Below are 17,864 nucleotides of genomic sequence, written 5' to 3'. Positions count from 1 at the left end.
ATTAAGCCTCAGTAGAAGTGCTGTTTTAATGATCAGCAACAAAAAGAAACTGAAAGGACTACCATTGGTGAAAGAAGACTTGTAATTTGAAAGTTATGTTGATACTTTGAAGACATGTTTCATACAATATAAAAGTAACTATTTTTATGGTCAGTGTAAGATATTTCATGTTGCAAGCCAAGTAATGTTCTGTTTCTGTGGATTCATTCATCAGTTCATAAAACTTTTAGAAATGAATTGCAAATTATTTAATAAAATGGATTTCATAGCAACTTTAATTTTTACCATGATTTTGACTACCCTAAGTAGAAAAGAAGTCTTTTATCTTGTGCTAGTGAAATACTATATTGAAGATTACAGTTTTACTTTATCCATCTGGATCTTGAAGGACATACTGGGCTTTGGTAGAACTGATTTCCAAGTTGTGTTCTGCTTTTTGTATCTCTAATGAAATTTTCTGAGCAAAAGAAATGGGGATTATATATAGATCCAGAAGAAAATGTGAATTAGTCTTTCTGGAATCAGTGTCATAATTACAAAAGGTGACCTCAGGAGATCACATAGCCTGACCCTGTACTCAAAGCCATGTCAACTAAAGCTTGGTTGTGTAGGGCTTGGGTCTTGAATATCTTCAAGGACAGAGACCCCACAGACTCTCTGGACAGAAGTTTCAATGTTCTACAGCCCTTGTAGCAAAAAAAAAGCTTTTTTTTTTATTTTTAAGTGGAATTTCTTCTATTTCAGTTTCTGCATGGTGCCTCCTGTTCTGTAAGTGGGCACTACTGACAAGAGTCTCCCTCCCTTGTTTACATCTTCCACCAAGAATTTATACACTTTAATGAGATCCTGAAGCCTTTTCTTCTCCAATCCCAGCTCTTTGTTGCCTTTGTTGGAAATTATCCAATTTTAAAATTTTTTTAAACTAACTTTAGTCAGGGGTTTGTTCTTCTTTGCACAGGGAGAAGGGTATTGAAGTTTCTTTTCAAAAGACTCTCTTCCCTGAGTGAGGCCTGGTGAGCATAACACCTCAATGGACTGGGAGTTGCCAGAAGATGCACAAGAAACAAGTGACCATTAACAAAGATTACCCTTAAACATCATCCCCTGGTGTGTTGGAGACACTTGGTCTGGGAAAAATTAATAAACGAGTCAAAGAATGAGAACCAAATTATCATCAAAGGTGAAAGGATCAATAGGAACCCAAATATTAAGAATTGTGTAATTTGGGACCAATGAACATTGAACTAAAGAATTGCTTTGGGTTTGTATGTATAAATGTGTGAAAAATCTAGTAAAGAACCATGTGTGATGGAATGATTTTCACTGCACAACCCAGGCATATGTGGATGAAATTATTTCTATTGCACATCCTGGTCAGAACAACATCCTGGCCAGAATAAAGTAATGCCTTAATTCTCTAACACTGAAAAGATGTTGTTGGAGAGTTTTTGTTTTTTGTGCAGTTTCAGTGACACGTCCATCACGTCTGTGGTCCAGTGTAGCCATGTCATTCTTGTTCTGGGGAGCTCCAAGCTGGACACAGCACACAGATGTGTCTTAAAAATGTGTTAAGATGTGTCTCTCCAGTGCTGAGTGGTGGGGAAGGATCACCCTCCTTAACCTGCCAGCAGCACTCTGCCTGATGCAGCTTGGGTGCCATTGGCCTGTTTATGGCACAGGCACTCTGCTGGCTCATGGTCAATTAGCTGTCCACCAGGACCCTGAGCTCCTTCCTCTGCCAGGCTGCTTTCCAGCTGGTCCCCAGCATGATCCTTGAAACACAGCCAGCTCTCCTGGACTCTTTTTTTCTCTCCAGCTCTGTCTCCCATAGGATTCTTACAAACGGGTCCTTGAACAGGCTAAACACTACTTTCCCCTAGACCAGAGTTCACATCCTGCCATCCTGCCTTACTCCTTCTTCTCAGGATCCTGAGCCCCACCATCTTATATTTACTGCAGACCTTCACTGCCTTCCCAATCAGTTCTTCCTTGTTTGTAATTACCAGGTCTAACCGACCATCTCCCTTTGGATTTATTTCATGGTGGGTTCCTGCAGTTCTGGGAATGCCTGAAGTTAGTGCTGCATTGAGACATTTTTTGTACTGTTTAGAAGCAATGTGTATTGGAAAGAGAAAATATGACATGCAGATTAAAAAAATCAGTAATGAATAATGAGAATCTTAGAAAAAACCCTGTAACTAATAAGAGGATAATCTCAGCAAAATTCTAAGAAAATTTGTGCAGGAATGTTGGATAAGCCATAAAAATAAAAAAGGGTTATATTAATCAAATGAAAGACTAATTGAGTGTTTGAACATACTAGACAATGAAATCCTTTGGGCATGGAGGAAATGGCAAGAGCCTAACCTTTGTGAGGTTTTGTGGAGTAAGAGGGAAAGATCAGAAAAGCCTCTGTCACAGGCTGTGAACACTGGCCTGTGAACTGTGAGAGAAAGAAGTCTTAGCTATCACAGGAGAAAGGCCTGGACCCACTATCCACTAGAAAGAAACAAGGACAAGTGTCATCACTAGCTCTGATAGGTCATTGTAGAAGTGGGACAATTCTGGGAGAATGGATTACATTATTAGCACTCTTTTTAGTATGTGTAATGGAGAGGGACCACAGGGTAATAAGATGCAAAAATTTTGTTGTGTTCAGTTGGTGGTGATGAATAATAAAAGCATCTGGAGGTGTGGCTCACAAGGCATGCTTGTCAGCTGACAGTGTTCAAAATCCAGTTTGATTTTTGAATGCTGCAGTGATAGCCCAGCAGGGCACATTTTTTTAAAAAGGCTTGTGTTATAATGGGTATTAGAAAAAATATTTTCCTAAGGGTAAACACTGAAACAGTTTTTCCAGAGAAGTTATAGCATTTTTAATGTGAGAAATTTCAGAACTTGACTGGACAAAACTCTAACTGATCAGATACAAGTTGATCCTGCTGTGAGCAGGATATGGAAATCAATGCACAATCAGAAGTCCCTTCCAACCTCAAGTTTTCTCCAATGCCTGCTGTCTGCACAGGGACATAAGTGTTAGTTTTTAAGCCTCCTCTCTTACAGTGCTCTGCTGTTCCTACAGCCATGTAAGAGTTGTTTTGACTTGCTTCCATCAGCGTTCTTCTTGGGGGATCTGTAAAGTCTATTTTATTGAGGACAATTGAGGGGTAGCTACTCAGGATGGCTTTCAGGGCATTTTAGGTCATCACAATGCTCTAAAGCAGCGCTAGTGAGGCAAGGTTCTGACTTATTAGGGGTCCTCTAGTGTTCTTGAGAGGAAAGAATATTTGTAATTTCTTTTGGAGAAAAATCTACTGTTTTTACAGTTTTAAAAAGGGAAGCTTGCTAGTAATGCCTAGTATCACTGCGTACAAGTAGGCTTTGTAAATGCTTCAGCAAAAGAAGTAGTATTGGATGTTAGTGTTTATTTTAGCTGAGATTAATTTTGATATCTGAAAAAAGGAATTTCAGAGATAGAACATTTGGGGACATTGCTAGATCTGTAATAATGTGGAATCCTTTATATCCCTGAAGTGAAAAATATACAAATATATACTCTAGATTATACAAATTATCTACTATATATTGTATGGGAAGTCTTCCTTTGATAAGTGTAGAAAAAAGAGAGCTTCTCTCTTCACATCAACTCAGATGCCATTTTAGCTTTCCTACAGGGGTATTGCAGAGATTCTTTGCTGATCTTTGAACTATCAAAAAGCAGATACAACATCTTCTTTATGCGAGGGTAAATGATATTTCAGTGATACCTGATTTTGTTTAGAAGTAGTTCCTGCTACAATTTTTCCTCTTAAACCCTCTAGAAGTGGGTTGAAATATGTAATTTTATATCCTTATTTTCAAAATAGAGTATTATGAAGAGTGGTATGATTTCTGAAATGTCACAGCTCAGGAATAGGAAATAAAAAACGCTGGAGGACTTATATATGGAAATTCTAAGTCTTAAAATCCAACATGTAATCTGAAAATGGTAGTCATTTCAATACTTGGTTATCTTTTGAATGCTCATACAGTTTCTATGTCTTGTTACCTTTCCTACAGTTCCCTTATCAGTAATAATTTCTTTTCAGACTAATTCTCTCCTTCACTGTCATACATGCTATAAATGATACCAGCTCATTTACTACTACTAGTTATTAACTACTCAGTGGTTTTGAGATTCACTTTAAACAGGGAGGTTTGATTGCAGTACTTTCCAAGAACACTTTAGTTTCAATCACTTCTACAAAGTCGAGATTCAGCTTTATAGAGTTTATTGTATGTTGTGACACAGGGGCTCTTTGAAGGTTAATCAGATTTTTAGCAATAATAGGGTTGGATTCTTGTGTGACTGAGTCACTTCTGTTTCATGTGCAGATCTGTCATTTAATCAGAAGCCTGGAAGTTAAGACTTAATACACTGCATATTAAGTAGAAAAGACAGTTGTTGTTTTAATCTTTTTTTTTTCCTTCTGAACTTCACTATATCTTTAGGACTGTAAATTAGTTGAGACAGCTAGACTGATTATTTAAAAACCATTCCTAATGTGTGTAAAATCTAATAAAAGGAGCTGTACAGTGAAGTCATATTATTTGGACACCAAAGCTAAAACTAATTTGAAGAAATATCCTTATATATACAAAATGAAATCCACTAAATGTGATGATGTTCCTGATTTACATATAGGGCATGATTTAATCTAATTGCAGTTTAACTGGGGGCAGTTAGTGTTTTCTTAAAAGCAAGTACAAACACACACAAATCTTTGTAGCCTAAAACAAATATTTGGGGAATGGCCAGAGTAGACTGTCATAAAGAGTTTTAATCAAATAAGTTTTTTTACAACTGAATATCTCTGATACACCTCCATGCTTGAATTTAGCTGTTGAAGTTGATAAAATTACACACAGTAGAGTAGGCTTGTGTTTAAGCATTACTGGACAAAGTATTTTTCTTCTGGTAGCAATGCCCCAGACAGGAGAGTTTATATTAAAATATGTGCATTCTGTGTATAACTTACCTTGCATGTTAGTTTAGCTCTAATTCCATGCCATGTGTACTATGTTACAGTACTCAGTACTCTGTGTTGCTGATGGGCACTCAGCTTTGTCATCCTGTCTTCCTCAAATGTTGAAATGCTGAGCTTGAATAATGATAGTGTATACAAAACACAGTGTCCCAGCAAGAATTGTTTAAATGGTTATCTTTATGATGCAGTGCTTGAGAAGTTTTGGTCAAGTATTTATCCTGCTCTTGGAAGAGCTGGGTTGGATTCCAGAATGGAAGATGATGTGTGATGTGTTTGCTGCAGTCAGTGTGGTGCTACAGCACACAGGATTACAAATTCAGATTGTTTAGGTTTTGGAAGGCCTTTGATGGAAAAGCCAAGAGACTGATTTACAGAATCTTGCTGCATGATACAAATTAAATAACTATTATAAATATTTTAAAACTTGAGGAATGTTGGTTTACATACAGGAATGAAGTTCTGCCTGGACACAAAATATCAAGTAGGAAGAGTTGCATTTGTTTTGCTGTGTGACTTGAAGAGAGAAAGGTTTGAGATGGAGTAGGAAGAGAATGAGTCAGGGCAAAAAAAGCCCCCATAAGAAGGGGGAAAGGAAATATAGTCTACAGATTAAGTGCTTTAAGGAAGGATGCTGTGAATACTGGTGCCAGCTTTGCTATGTGGGTAAGGAGCAGAAATGCTATTGCTTGGTGTTGCCATTTTCCCAAATATATTTGGAAGCTACTACTGTGGATAATACTAATACGTCCTAAAATTGCCATGCCATATTTACTACTTTATATTTGTAAATCTGTGTATATGAAGACTTTATCTAGTCATAGTTTTGAAAGCAAGTTAAGCATGATGGGCTTAAATTTAGTCCTGCCAGCTGTTTTATATGCCTACTACTTAGGTACATGATATGCTGCCTTTCTTTTTTCCTTTATTCTCATGCTGTTAACACAGTCCTTATAAACTGAAGCCATCTGGCTGTTCATAGCTGTAATGCTATCCAAATGTGTAAATTACTAAAAATGTATTTCCTTATGCTTAGGAGCACAGGCCTGAATTTGGTGCTGGGTTCTTCTGTCTAGAGAAGCTGGGATTAAGAGTTTTTTAGTCATGGTTTATTTAGTGCCATAAATTTTATTTGGACTAGAGAGAATAGGAAATTGTTAAGTGAGAGAATGTTTGTGAGAATAAAAATGAGTAATGAATATGTGGGGAAAGAGATAAATTATAGGCAATTTTTAAATTGGATTAAATTTGGGGTGCTAATTCTTATCTAACTTCTGTTTTCCTCTGATTTTGGTCCAAACACAAATCAACTTTATATGCTGCTTATACGTTTAAGGTAAGTATTGCAGAAATACCCCTGCACTGGCAGAAGGTTCATGCACGGAAAATATCCAGTTAAATAATGTAAGACCTTGTTTTGGTACTTAGAATTTCAGATGGACCTACTTGGAAGCAAACTGGAGAAAGTGAACCACAAAAATTAGAATAGAAATGTTTTAATGGGTTTCCAGGTAATTGTGAACTGGATGGGAACACTGTAAACCTTTGTTGCCTGAGGAAACAACTAACTTCTAGCATTATTTAACTGAAAATGCACATGAAGAGTTGAAAAGAATCCGAGTTACAGTTTAGAGGACTTCACTGTTTAAGCTTGGTGTTTTGGCATACAGATGCATGGGGTTTGGATTGTGACTAAAGCTGCTTGATCTGGTTCTAATATCCTGTTTAGCTCTTGGTCATACCCCATGCAGAACTACTGGCTGGGGATGGAGTGCCTGGACAGGAGCCAGGCAGGAAGGGACCTGGGGGTGCTGATTGACAGGCTGAACATGAGCCAGTGTGTGCCCAGGTGGCCAAGGCAGCCAAGGGCATCCTGGCCTGAGTCAGGAATAGTGTGGCCAGCAGGACCAGGGAAGTCGTTCTGCCCCTGTACTGGGCACTGGTGAGGCCCCACCTTGAGTGCTGTGTCCAGTTCTGGGCCCCTCAATTTAGGAAGGATGTTGAGGTGCTGGAGCATGTCCAGAGAAGAGCAACAAGGCTGGTGAAGGGGCTAGAGCACAAGTCCCATGACAAGTGGCTGAGCGACCTGGGGTTGTTTAGCCTGAAGAAAGGGAGGCTCAAGGGAGACCTTATTCTCTGCAACTGCCTAAAAGGAGGGTGTGGGCAGGTAAGGTTTTGTCTCTTCTTCCAGGCAACCAGCAACAACAAGATAGCACAGTCTTAAGCTGCACAGGGGGATATTTAAGTTGGACGTTAGGAAGAATTTCTTCACAGAAGGAGTGACTGGACATTGAAATGGGCTTCTCCAGGGAGGTGGTGGAGTCACTGTCCCTGAAGGTGCCTAAGAAAAGACTGGATGTGGCATTTAGTGCCATAGTCTAGTTGACATGGTGGAATTTGGTCATAGGTTGGACTTGATGATCTCAAAGGTCTTTTCCAAACTTACTGGTTCTGTGATTCCATGATTCTGTGGTTATGTGATTCTTTGTACATGTGATGCTTGTTTAAGTTTGCTGTCCTCTTGCAAGTTAAGGTGCTCCTTATCTTCACTGTCTGCTGAAGGAAGATGTAAAGAAAAGTACTTTTCAGTGTTTTGAATATTGAAAGTTATTGCTATGCTTTTCTACAAGAAATGTTTTGATGGGCAGATTCATTCAATAAAGATCCAATTCTGTGAACCCATGGAAGTCTTCTTCATCCATGAAGGGCAAAGATGAAGAATCATTACTCTTCCATTACTCTTGCATTACCTCATACACATCTCTCTCAGGGATATGAAATACCTCTGCATGGTGGTTTTCAAAACTTAATACAAATGTTATTCTAGATTAAATTAAGTGATTGAAAATGCTGCTTGTAGTTCTTTCCTAATGTTTCATATTTATGATCTCTACGGTTGCATAGAAAGAAGCGTTTGCTTTAACTAGAACTGGGATAGACATTTCTTAAAATTCTTTTTAATCAAGCAGAAGGTGGTTCACCTGCATTTTATGAAGTTGTTGCATGACAAATGCAATTGGCCTGTGTGACTACATATAGGATGGGAGATTATTTTTTAGTGCATAAACCATCCTGCTTAGAAAAGGATGACATATGCACATGTATGTGAATGTGTGGTTCCTCTTCTTAATTTTCTTGTGTTTAGAATATTAATTTTTTTTCAAAATATTTCAATATGCTTGATTGAAATGCTGCACATGACCTAAAAGAGCCTGTAGAAATCATCATGCTGATGCAGAAGGAAATAGACTAAGAAAGATTAATCTTAAATTGTCACGTTGCATGCAAGCGGTCTTACTCCAAATTTATTTTTAATCAACTTGGCAAATATGTATTGCTGTATTTGTACTGTCCTGTACAGTTACTTGTGGTTTTTCTGCATATTTAAAACAAATACTTATACTTACAGATACCTACAAGCCTTGCTTTGCCATGCTTGTGTTCTTCTGGCATTTCTATAGGGTTGTTTTATATAAATTATTAGTGTCTGTGTAGATTTGGAGCTGAGAATCACTTAACAGCTTTGAAAGCAATGTGGAAAATGCAATAATCAAATGTCCTTGAGAGCTTTAACTGCCTTTGTTATTAGCCCACACATACAGAGTATTATAATGCTATTATTTTATAGTATTACTTTAAAGAATATAGTGGTTTAGACTGAACTTCAGAAATATTTCCATTCATTGCTGAGACACATTCCATCTACTTAAAGACCAAGATAAACACAGCAGGTTTTGTTATTTTATAACTGTGTCTTATTTTAAGAATGTCTCTGGCTATCAGCATGATCAGTGAAACTTTCATTTCAGCAGCTGCTACAAAAACATCATAGTTTGAAAAAAACAACCATTTTGAAGAAACTTTCACATAGAGGTACAATGGTTGTATTTATGTAATTGCTCTTGGCAATAGCTTCAGTAAATTTAAGTTGAAGTTCATCCATAAAATTAACTGACTTTCTCAATCCACTTGAACCTTGATCTGTTTTGGTGTAATGTTCTGGAGTTGGTGAAGAAGCTTTACAATTGGAGTCTGTAACCCCAAATGAGATTACACCACCTTCTTCTGATTCAGAATTTCCTGCTGTTGCCAAATGTGTTGTTCCACAGAAATGAGGAGTAATTCCCTCTCAGACACTGTTGAGATTGCTCCCAGGGAACAGCGTTAGTGATGTATTCTTTCAGTGCTAAAGAAAAGGCATCCTATTGTAATCTTGGTTGTTTCTCATTGAGTTTACAAACTTGTTCTAAATAATTCACTTAATCTTGAGGCTCTGTTTCCCAGGAGACAAAATAGTTATTTTCTTAAAACCAATTTTTGCTTTAAGAACAAAGAAACCACATGGTGGTTTTGAAGCTGTGGAATAGACGTCCTTTATACCACAGATAATTGTGTTTTCACTCAGAGCCTTTTCTGTTCTTTTAAAAAAATTATTATTATTTCTGGATTCCTTATTGACTGCACTGCATTGAATCTGCATCAGTTGGCTGCAAAGTGTGGTGGTGTTTGAGCTCTCCCCTGCATAGGCAGGTTGCAGTGGGGCTGCATGCTCAGGAATGAACAGAACATAGAGCAGAATTCCTTCATGCATTGCCCTCACTACCAGCAAGTGTGAACATGTGCACAGTCCTCCCTTAGAAGAAAGCAAAAAGAACAGTCACAGTGAGAATTTCTCTTCTCTGCTCTCATTTCAGGAAGATTTCTACCTCCAAAGCTGGTATTGCTTTTCTCAGATGGTCTGGTTTCAAGCTATGTTGCTATTAGTTATTTCTACTCCAGGGCAGTGTCCCTGGAAAATGTGCTGTTTGCAATCTTTTGTGTTGGCCCTTTGAGGGTCATGGCATTAAATCACAAAATCACAGGAATACCCCTGAGAAATTCTGAGGCTTTTACAGAGGGGCCATCCATCCAAGTTTAAGCACTTTTGAAGGTGGGGACATTTTGGAATAAAGATTGCAGCATGTCTATTTTTTACCAAGAAAATGAGTCTGTGCTGGAAAGCAAACACATGTTAAGGCTGGATAACCATAAAAAGGAGTTGACACATGAGAAGGAAAGAGTAAGCTGTTCTTCAGATTTTAATCAAAAGCTTTTTCTGCTTCTAAGGCATGACTGTTCTGTTTCTTGTAACACACACATTTATAAAGATCTCTCAGTCTATTTTCTAAATTTAAAGGGGTTCGGTGCATTCTGGTTGGACCCATGGTAGTTCAATGGGTATGATTATGACCTTTTCATGACTTTTGTTTAATACTATGTGTATTTCAGTTATGTTACCTGAGTTTGTGCTTGGTTAGATGAAAAAACACTGATGTATGATGCGTACCTGATACTTTTTATCTTGCCATGATAGTTCATTAATTTTAATAACCAGTGAAAACATACATAGATTTATCTGACATGAAGAAGAAAATAGAGATTTTCATGTTTGGGCTCCAAGTTACTTCCTTGCAATGTTTACTGCATACAGCATAGACTCTTGCCCTCCAGGAGTTACAACAGGAAAATGCATTATGTTCTCATTTACAGTGCTAGACTAGTTGTCCAGTGATGAATGGTAGATGAGATAATATGCCAGGAGATCCTCATCCCTTGGGGAGAAGAAGGTGGAAGAAAGAATTAATATTTTTTACATTTTTTTGGATCCCACAACTCTGAGACTTGCTCAACAACAGCTAACCAGAGAGTGGGAAGCATCCCTTTGTGTATGGCCAGTTCTGAACACAGAACACAGATGGATGCTCCAGTTTTCCCTTATTGCTGAGTTGTTATAGCAGGAACATATCCTGCTCTTGGTTTTGTGCTGTTGTACCATTTTACCACACCGCCTGCTTGGCTCAGAGTTTTAGTCCCTCCTTGACTTTGCATTGTAATCATAGATCCATCAGCCCTTCAGCTCAAGGCCCAGCTGGGGAACTGTCACACTTGTGGTATTTGTCTGATGCTACTTGTCAACATTTGAAGGGTTCAGATCTGCAAATAGATGTTTCTGGAGATGCCCATACTACTATACTGTAGTTGCAAAACTTTCTTTGCAGAAAACCCGTCTGGGACTTGCTACCATGTTTTAAAATACCCTCATGACTAATGAACTATAAAATATCTTGTCATTGTTGTAGCACATAGGGGATCTGTTAATAAATTAGAGATCCTCTGTGACAAATACCATAGATATATAATAAAACAAAAACCTCTGGGAATGCTTCAGTCTAAGTTCATATTTTTTCCTTATGCACCCAAAAATAGGATTAATCAAATTTCATGCCTAAGGGCTTAAACAGATGGAATATGAAATAAAATTTCACCATTCAGCAGTGTAGTAGTCCTGCATCACTGGAAAGTATGCACTTTCGTAATGTACGAGATAAAACCTTTCATTTAAACATTTCTCACAGCTTATCTAGTTTTTCCTTAGATAGTGGTTTAAAGTAGTAGAATCCCAGATTAATATTCAGCAACTAGAGAACAATGTTTAATTTTATTTGAAATATTTCTTTCCTCCTGTTCTAAATGAAAATGCCAACTTTGTGACAAGATCATTAAAATGCTTAAATGCTAAACAGAATTTTCTGATTCAGTGTTTTCATGTCTTCTCATAACTACTTTTACAGGTTGTATTGGTCAGTGGACATCTGGACAGCTGGGACGTTGGGCAGGGAGCTATGGATGATGGTGGTGGAGCATTTATATCATGGGAAGCACTATCACTCATTAAGGATCTGGGTAAATCTTTAATTTTAAAATATTTTTAATGCATTACATTTCCAGGACATTTTGTATGATGTCTAAACTGGATTTTCTATTTTATCTATGTCTCTGAGCACAAATATTAATTTTGTCACTATACTAAAACTAGTATAAAAAAACTAGTTCAAAACAGACTTTTTAGATTGTTGAGTTGATATCCAACAACTTTTCCTACTTCATCAGATGGAATCTATTTTTCTTCCTTATTCCCTTTTTCCACAAATGTAACCCATGGTCAAGAGGAATGCCCAACGTATTCATTAGAAACTAAATTCAGCTGCTGCTCCTGCCCTGGCAGCTTTTAAACAATAAACTATCTTTCCCTGCTTCCCAGTGGAAGGAGTTAATGCACTTCAACAGTCTCAGTCTTTCTTGAAGAGCTCTTTGTAGACAAGCTCTGTCATGTGATTAGCTGCTTGCATACTGCAGTCGTGAACATCAGACATCCCTGTGAGTTCCTATTCCTTTATTTTGCATTGTTTGAACCTCTGATCTCTCAATTTCCCAGCTTTGGAATGATTGGATTATCAATCTGTAACCAAAATAAAGTGTGCCCGTTTAAATTTTTTTGGTCTTTTAAAAGCAAACTAAATAGGATTCTTCTACAAAGAATCCAAGTGTACTTCTTCTTTCAGTGTTTTTTAATTATTTTTTCAATGATGCTTGGAAAAATTGGCTGTATTTCTTCCACCTTCAAGGACAAGAAAGTTATTCTGCTGTGTTGGGTACTCTATTCCATTCAAATTAAACTGTTGTGTGTTGCTTAAGGGCAAGTTCATGGTGGCATTGTATAATTTTTATTCACTGGGTTTCCCTTCACGCATGACTGAAATGCATCACTTTCTTCTGTTTAAATATTTGATTTCCTCTGGTAGCAGCCTGTGTGTTTGCTGTGCAACCTGTGGTGAAATGCTGTTCTCTCAGCTGGGAAATGCTGGAGCCTTTGCTGATGCCCTCTGTTCTGGGCAGCTGTTGTGTTCTGCCCTTCTCATTGTGCCCATGTTCTGCAGGAACACAAGGCTGGAGAGAGCTTCTGGTCTTCATAGCTGTAGGTAACCAAGGGGCCTTGCACAAACTGGCCTCCATAGTAGATTGGTTAATGCAGATTTAATATCTTTTGTATTTAAAATCTGACCAAAAAAAGAAAAAAAAAAGGAGGACAGCAAAATAAAAAAAAAGCGAAGATTGTGTGAGAAACAAATTAATGACTTTTATTTAAAATGTGTTTTGCACTGTGGAGACTTTGCTTGATAATTCTTTGGACGCTGATAAATTTAGTCTCACACTAGTTCACCAAATACATTTGAAATGAAGATAAGTCAACTCAGTTGACTCTGTGCATGTGTAGAAATTTTTTACTGTGTCCTGGGAGTCTTAAAGCCATGGTGCATTGTGTAGCCATAAAACTGTGTCAGCATTTACCAGAGTATAACTGATCTTACAGCTGTGGTGATACGATCCTCAAGCTGAAATGAACATTCTGAAATATGATTTCTAGAATATTAATGTATATTGTGCAGCAAGAAATAACACCAGTACTTCTGCCATGGTCCTTTGGGTTAATGAAAGCAAAATACTATTGCACTATTAAAGCAGGGTTTTCAGTGATGGTCTAATAACATTTCATCACGATATATCACTGTGACCCTTGGACATGACTTATGGACAAGACACAAATTATGCCTCTTAATTTGGATTCTGAAAATTTCATATAACACTTGAAGAATATTATAGTTTAAATGCACTTCCATACTTTCAACATAGCCTCCTCCCAAAACCATTTAATAGCTATTGGCTTAAGACCAAATACATGAAATTACTTGAAAAATCATTAAAATTATGGTATAGGATAGTAAGATTTTATTTTAAGCAATACAGTTTTTTTTCTTACCTCAAGTAAATTTTTAATAGTTCTTGCTTTTATTTTTAAGTAAATCAATTACTTAATGTATTGACCTTTATACTTCCTCATATTTCCTGAATCTTCAGTGTTAGCTTTTGTTTTTATTTTTAATTGAGGTGGCAATTTTTGTGCTATATTGGTATATTTTTTTCTTTTAGTTTTGTTTTACTTTTGGGTTTTCTAGCTTTTCAGACACATAATAGTTACACACTCCCTACAAGGACATGTTCCAGTCCAGTGCAATCTGGAGTAGTTTTACATAGTCTTCAAGTCTTCAAATATTTGGTAGCTTTTTTTTTTTTCCATTTCCATTTTGGCTTCATATGAATGTTGTTTCTTTTTGAGGAAAAGGCAACTACATGAAAGTCAGACTGAACTGAAACTGTTTTGCATTATATTAGCAGAGAGTGGAATGAAAGTATTTCATTGATATAAAATCCCATGTATACATTTCAGAAGCGTAGTACCTTAAAAGCATAGGGCCAATTGTGATCTGCTGTAGTTTTTGAACACTGTTTAAAGTTATAACCATTCAGTTAGCTCTGGAAAGTAAAAGAGCTAACAAGTGGGAAGTTTCAGTCTGTCTGAATACTTTACTTCTAATAGCTGTAATATCTCTCTGCTCAACTTCCACAGTGGGATGTTGGGAAGGGGGTACCTGCTGGTGGTGTCATTCCCTCCATTCCCTCTCATCCATCTTCAGGGAGGAAGCACAGACAGAAAATTCAGAGCAAATTTCAACTTCTAGATGTCTACATTTCAACAAGGTGAATCTTGCTATGTTTTCTGTGCAGCTGCAATTTCACTCTCAAAACATCCTCCTCAGCAGGGTATAGTTAAAGTTCAGTACCAGCTTGTGCACCTGTTGGTGCCATGCTAGCTGTAGACATCTCCTGACCAGAGTAAAAAGAAGCATTTTTCCTAGTGCATCCATATCAAGTTCTCTGTATCAGCTAAACTCTCATGGCTGCTTGCTTTGCTGGTAGCTAATCTCAGAAAAAATCACTAAGCAATGGTCATACTGACTATTGGTGCTCAAAGGGGTCTTTTCTCACCATTAATAATGAAGTGTAATGAAGCACAAAGGAAAGAAAAGCGTGAATTAAATTCTTGAAGCTTACATATGCCACAGATAGGCATGATCTGTGGCAAGCTGCTTCATGGCTGATGTGCTTAAAAAAGGAAGAACTGGAAATGTTTCCACAGAAGTTGTTCATGTGAAGAAACACGAACATTTCAGTTGGTTATTACTCCTTATTCCTTTCACTGGGAATAAAGACGTTTTTAGAGTCACTGAGGCAGTTTGTGATCTGGTCTGAATTGCTAAACTCCCTTTCCTTCAGGGAAGCCAAGGCTGTTGTGATTAGCTGAGGATTTCTGATGCGTAAGAAATTACCCTTCTACACTTGCAGGCAGAGTGTCCATGGCAGTAAACTTGTGCAATGTGCAGTTTGTCTTCTTTGATGTCTGGCAGCAGCTGCCCTGCCCAGCCCTCTGCAGGCTTTAATCTTTTGATCTATTTTAACTAATTTTGATGGAGGCTTAGAAATATTTAGAAAAGGAAGTTATGATGTACTCTTCAAATAGATGACTGAGGAGAGATGGGCAAGTGCATTTATGCACTTGCCCATCTGAGAAGAGGCAGGAAGAAGGCACTTTTATTTTTCTTAAAGATGGCAAACACCTGGTTACCAGAACACATGTAGCATTGTGGTAATCACCAGTCTCTTTCCTTTTAATCTGTCTGAAAAGTCTGTGTGATAAATTGCAAATATCTCCATGACAATATTGAGAGCGTTATTTGAGGTAATTAAGAGATGATGGGAAGACACTGGAGGTGTTTTAGAGAGGAAAGGCCAACAGGTTCCCATCATTAAGCTGAGGGAATCCATGGGGTGTTGGATGAGCTGTAATGTAGTGTGATGAGGGCCTTTGGAAGCTGTAGGAGAGACAGCACTCAAGTAAATTGCATTTTTCTAAATTTACAGAACAACAGCTGTGCTGCTAATTACAGCCTAGAAATCTCAAACCAAACTTGTTTTCAGGTCCCATTTATAATTCTAAACTTTTGTTAGTTTGTTAGTTTATGTGCAAGGAAGAGAATCTCTGGAGCTGGCCAATGCCATTTGCCTCATCATTTTCATGTTGGTCCAGTTAGTGCTCTGGTGTTGTTTGAAACACAGCTTCTCATGTCCCTCTCTCACACAAGGTGAGATAAAAGACTAAAAATGCAGCTACACATAGAACATCACCATAAAATCACACAAAATTTATTTTGCTGCCATATTTTGTTGTTGGTTGGACAGTTTGCAGGACTTGATCCTGCTTTGGATGTTGGTTGTCAGTTTCTGTGGAGGAGATATTTGTCCTCCTTTCCCACCGTTTCAAGCCTACAGCTCTTCTTGCTCAGGAGTCACTTGTGTACAGGGTATTTGAGCAAGAAGCAGCTCATATGTGTCCAGTGGATTCAGAGCTTTAGTTAGTGCTGCCTCTTTGCTCCTAATCCAGCTGTGCTCCCACACTGCTTGGCTGAGGGGCATTTCCCAGCTGAGGCTGCAGGTGTTCTGCTCTCCTCCAGCCCTGCCAAAGCCACCTCACATTCTAGGGCTGAAAATGTTGGCTTTTCATCCCTAAAGGAAGCTTGAAGGAACTGAATAATAACAATAATAGAGAAAGTTCTTCAGAATGTGGTTGTATGGCAGTGTCGTATTTCCAAACATAGTATTTTAAGTCTCCTAACAGCAGTAGGGAACCAGAAATCCAGTTGATTTTGGTAGATGAATTTCAGTGCTTTCTTCTGAAAAACTTCAGAAATGATAATTGTTATGTCTTTTTTTAATTAAAACATCTGGAATCAATTTTTTTCCTGTTGAGAATAGAAATTGATGGGGTGTGTTACTTGACACTACAGTCTAGTTTGTTTTCAGAGTCCCATCTCTGCTAGCACAGGAGGAATCAAACAGTCAACAGGTTCTTTGTTCACATCCCACGTTTCTTTCAGCAACATTTACCCACAGGCTCTCTTTCCTTGTTCAAGAAATGTGTTTTCTACCTTTTCCTGGCTGTCTTTGTGTCTCTCTTGCTTCATTGCTAGCCAACTCTTGGTGCCCTGCCAACCCCAGAGGTGCATACCTGTCCATGAGCTACTGCTCAATCTGGGTACATCTTCAGAAGTCAATGGCTGAGCTGTGAATTTGTCAAATGACAAACTTTTCCTCTTTCTCTTCAATTGCTTGAACTGCAGCCAGTGTAGGGAGTTGTCAGTGAATGCTATCTGAACCCCTGCTTCCACGGAAGCAGTCAGTGCAGACTCCAGGAAAGGCTGCACTCCAAAGACCACCACAGTGGTGGCTTGTGATGCAGAGTGGACAGTTCCCTGCTCGTGCTGTTGTGCTGTGCACTGAGCTCATGTTCAGTCATGTCTGCCTGCTGCCTCAGACCAGGAAATCTCTGCTTGGACTGTGCTTCTGAGAGTCCTCTTCTTCCATGTAAAAAACACTTGCTAAGGGGAGCTGCCAGAGGCAGTGAATACCAGCAGTCAAGTGGATGAACAGGGAACATTTTCCTGTTTCACAGCCAGGGTAGGATGGTGATAGAGCTGGATAGCTGCTAGAGTAGCTTGATGAAGGAAGAATGATTGTTGACAAAGTCTAATCCCAGTCATCACACCTTTTACACAGCTTTCCTGCATTCCTAGACGATGATGAAACATGAAAAAGGGGGAAATGGATGGTGATAGATGATAGGGGCCATTTCTCTTCTTTGTCTATTTGCCAGCATTAAGCTAACTGAGGCTTCATAAATCAGCTTTCCTGTAGATGTAGACACGGATCTGGCACGACCAAATTACTGCTTTATAGTAAAAAGACACAGAAAACTACAGAAATGTTTTTAAAACAATGCATGTAAGAATTTTAAGGTACTAATTGAGTTATTATTACTCATAAGGAGTTGATTAGACAGTTTTGCCCCCTTAAAACTTATTTAAAATTGAAATTGTAACTCTCATCTGAATTACACCCATGACTAATATAACTGGAAAACCATTAGACAGATTTTTGTACAGTTCACTGTAGTCTTTGTATGAAGCTACATTTCTCCAGTCCAAATTCACTGGCTAATATATGAGGACTAAAGATATGTTTTATTAAAAACATGATCACCAGAGTAATTCCTTTTCTGTTAGCTTA

General features: G+C 38.1%; 1 protein-coding gene across 1 annotated transcript in view; it reads left to right on the top strand.

Moving 5' to 3' along the window:
• CPQ (carboxypeptidase Q) overlaps positions 1-17,864 on the top strand; it is a 145,562-nt gene that overhangs the window by 80,678 nt on the left and 47,020 nt on the right. Inside the window, exon 5 of the mRNA XM_054644625.2 lies at positions 11,636-11,747. Coding sequence (XP_054500600.1) covers positions 11,636-11,747 — 112 coding nt within the window. The remainder of the gene's footprint in view (positions 1-11,635; positions 11,748-17,864) is intronic.

The sequence above is a fragment of the Agelaius phoeniceus genome, chromosome 1 (genome assembly GCF_051311805.1).
Source record: "Agelaius phoeniceus isolate bAgePho1 chromosome 1, bAgePho1.hap1, whole genome shotgun sequence".
NCBI classification, from domain to species: Eukaryota; Metazoa; Chordata; class Aves; order Passeriformes; family Icteridae; genus Agelaius; species Agelaius phoeniceus.
Note: the sequence above shows the minus strand (reverse complement) of the source record. Positions and strands in the feature narration are given on the sequence as shown.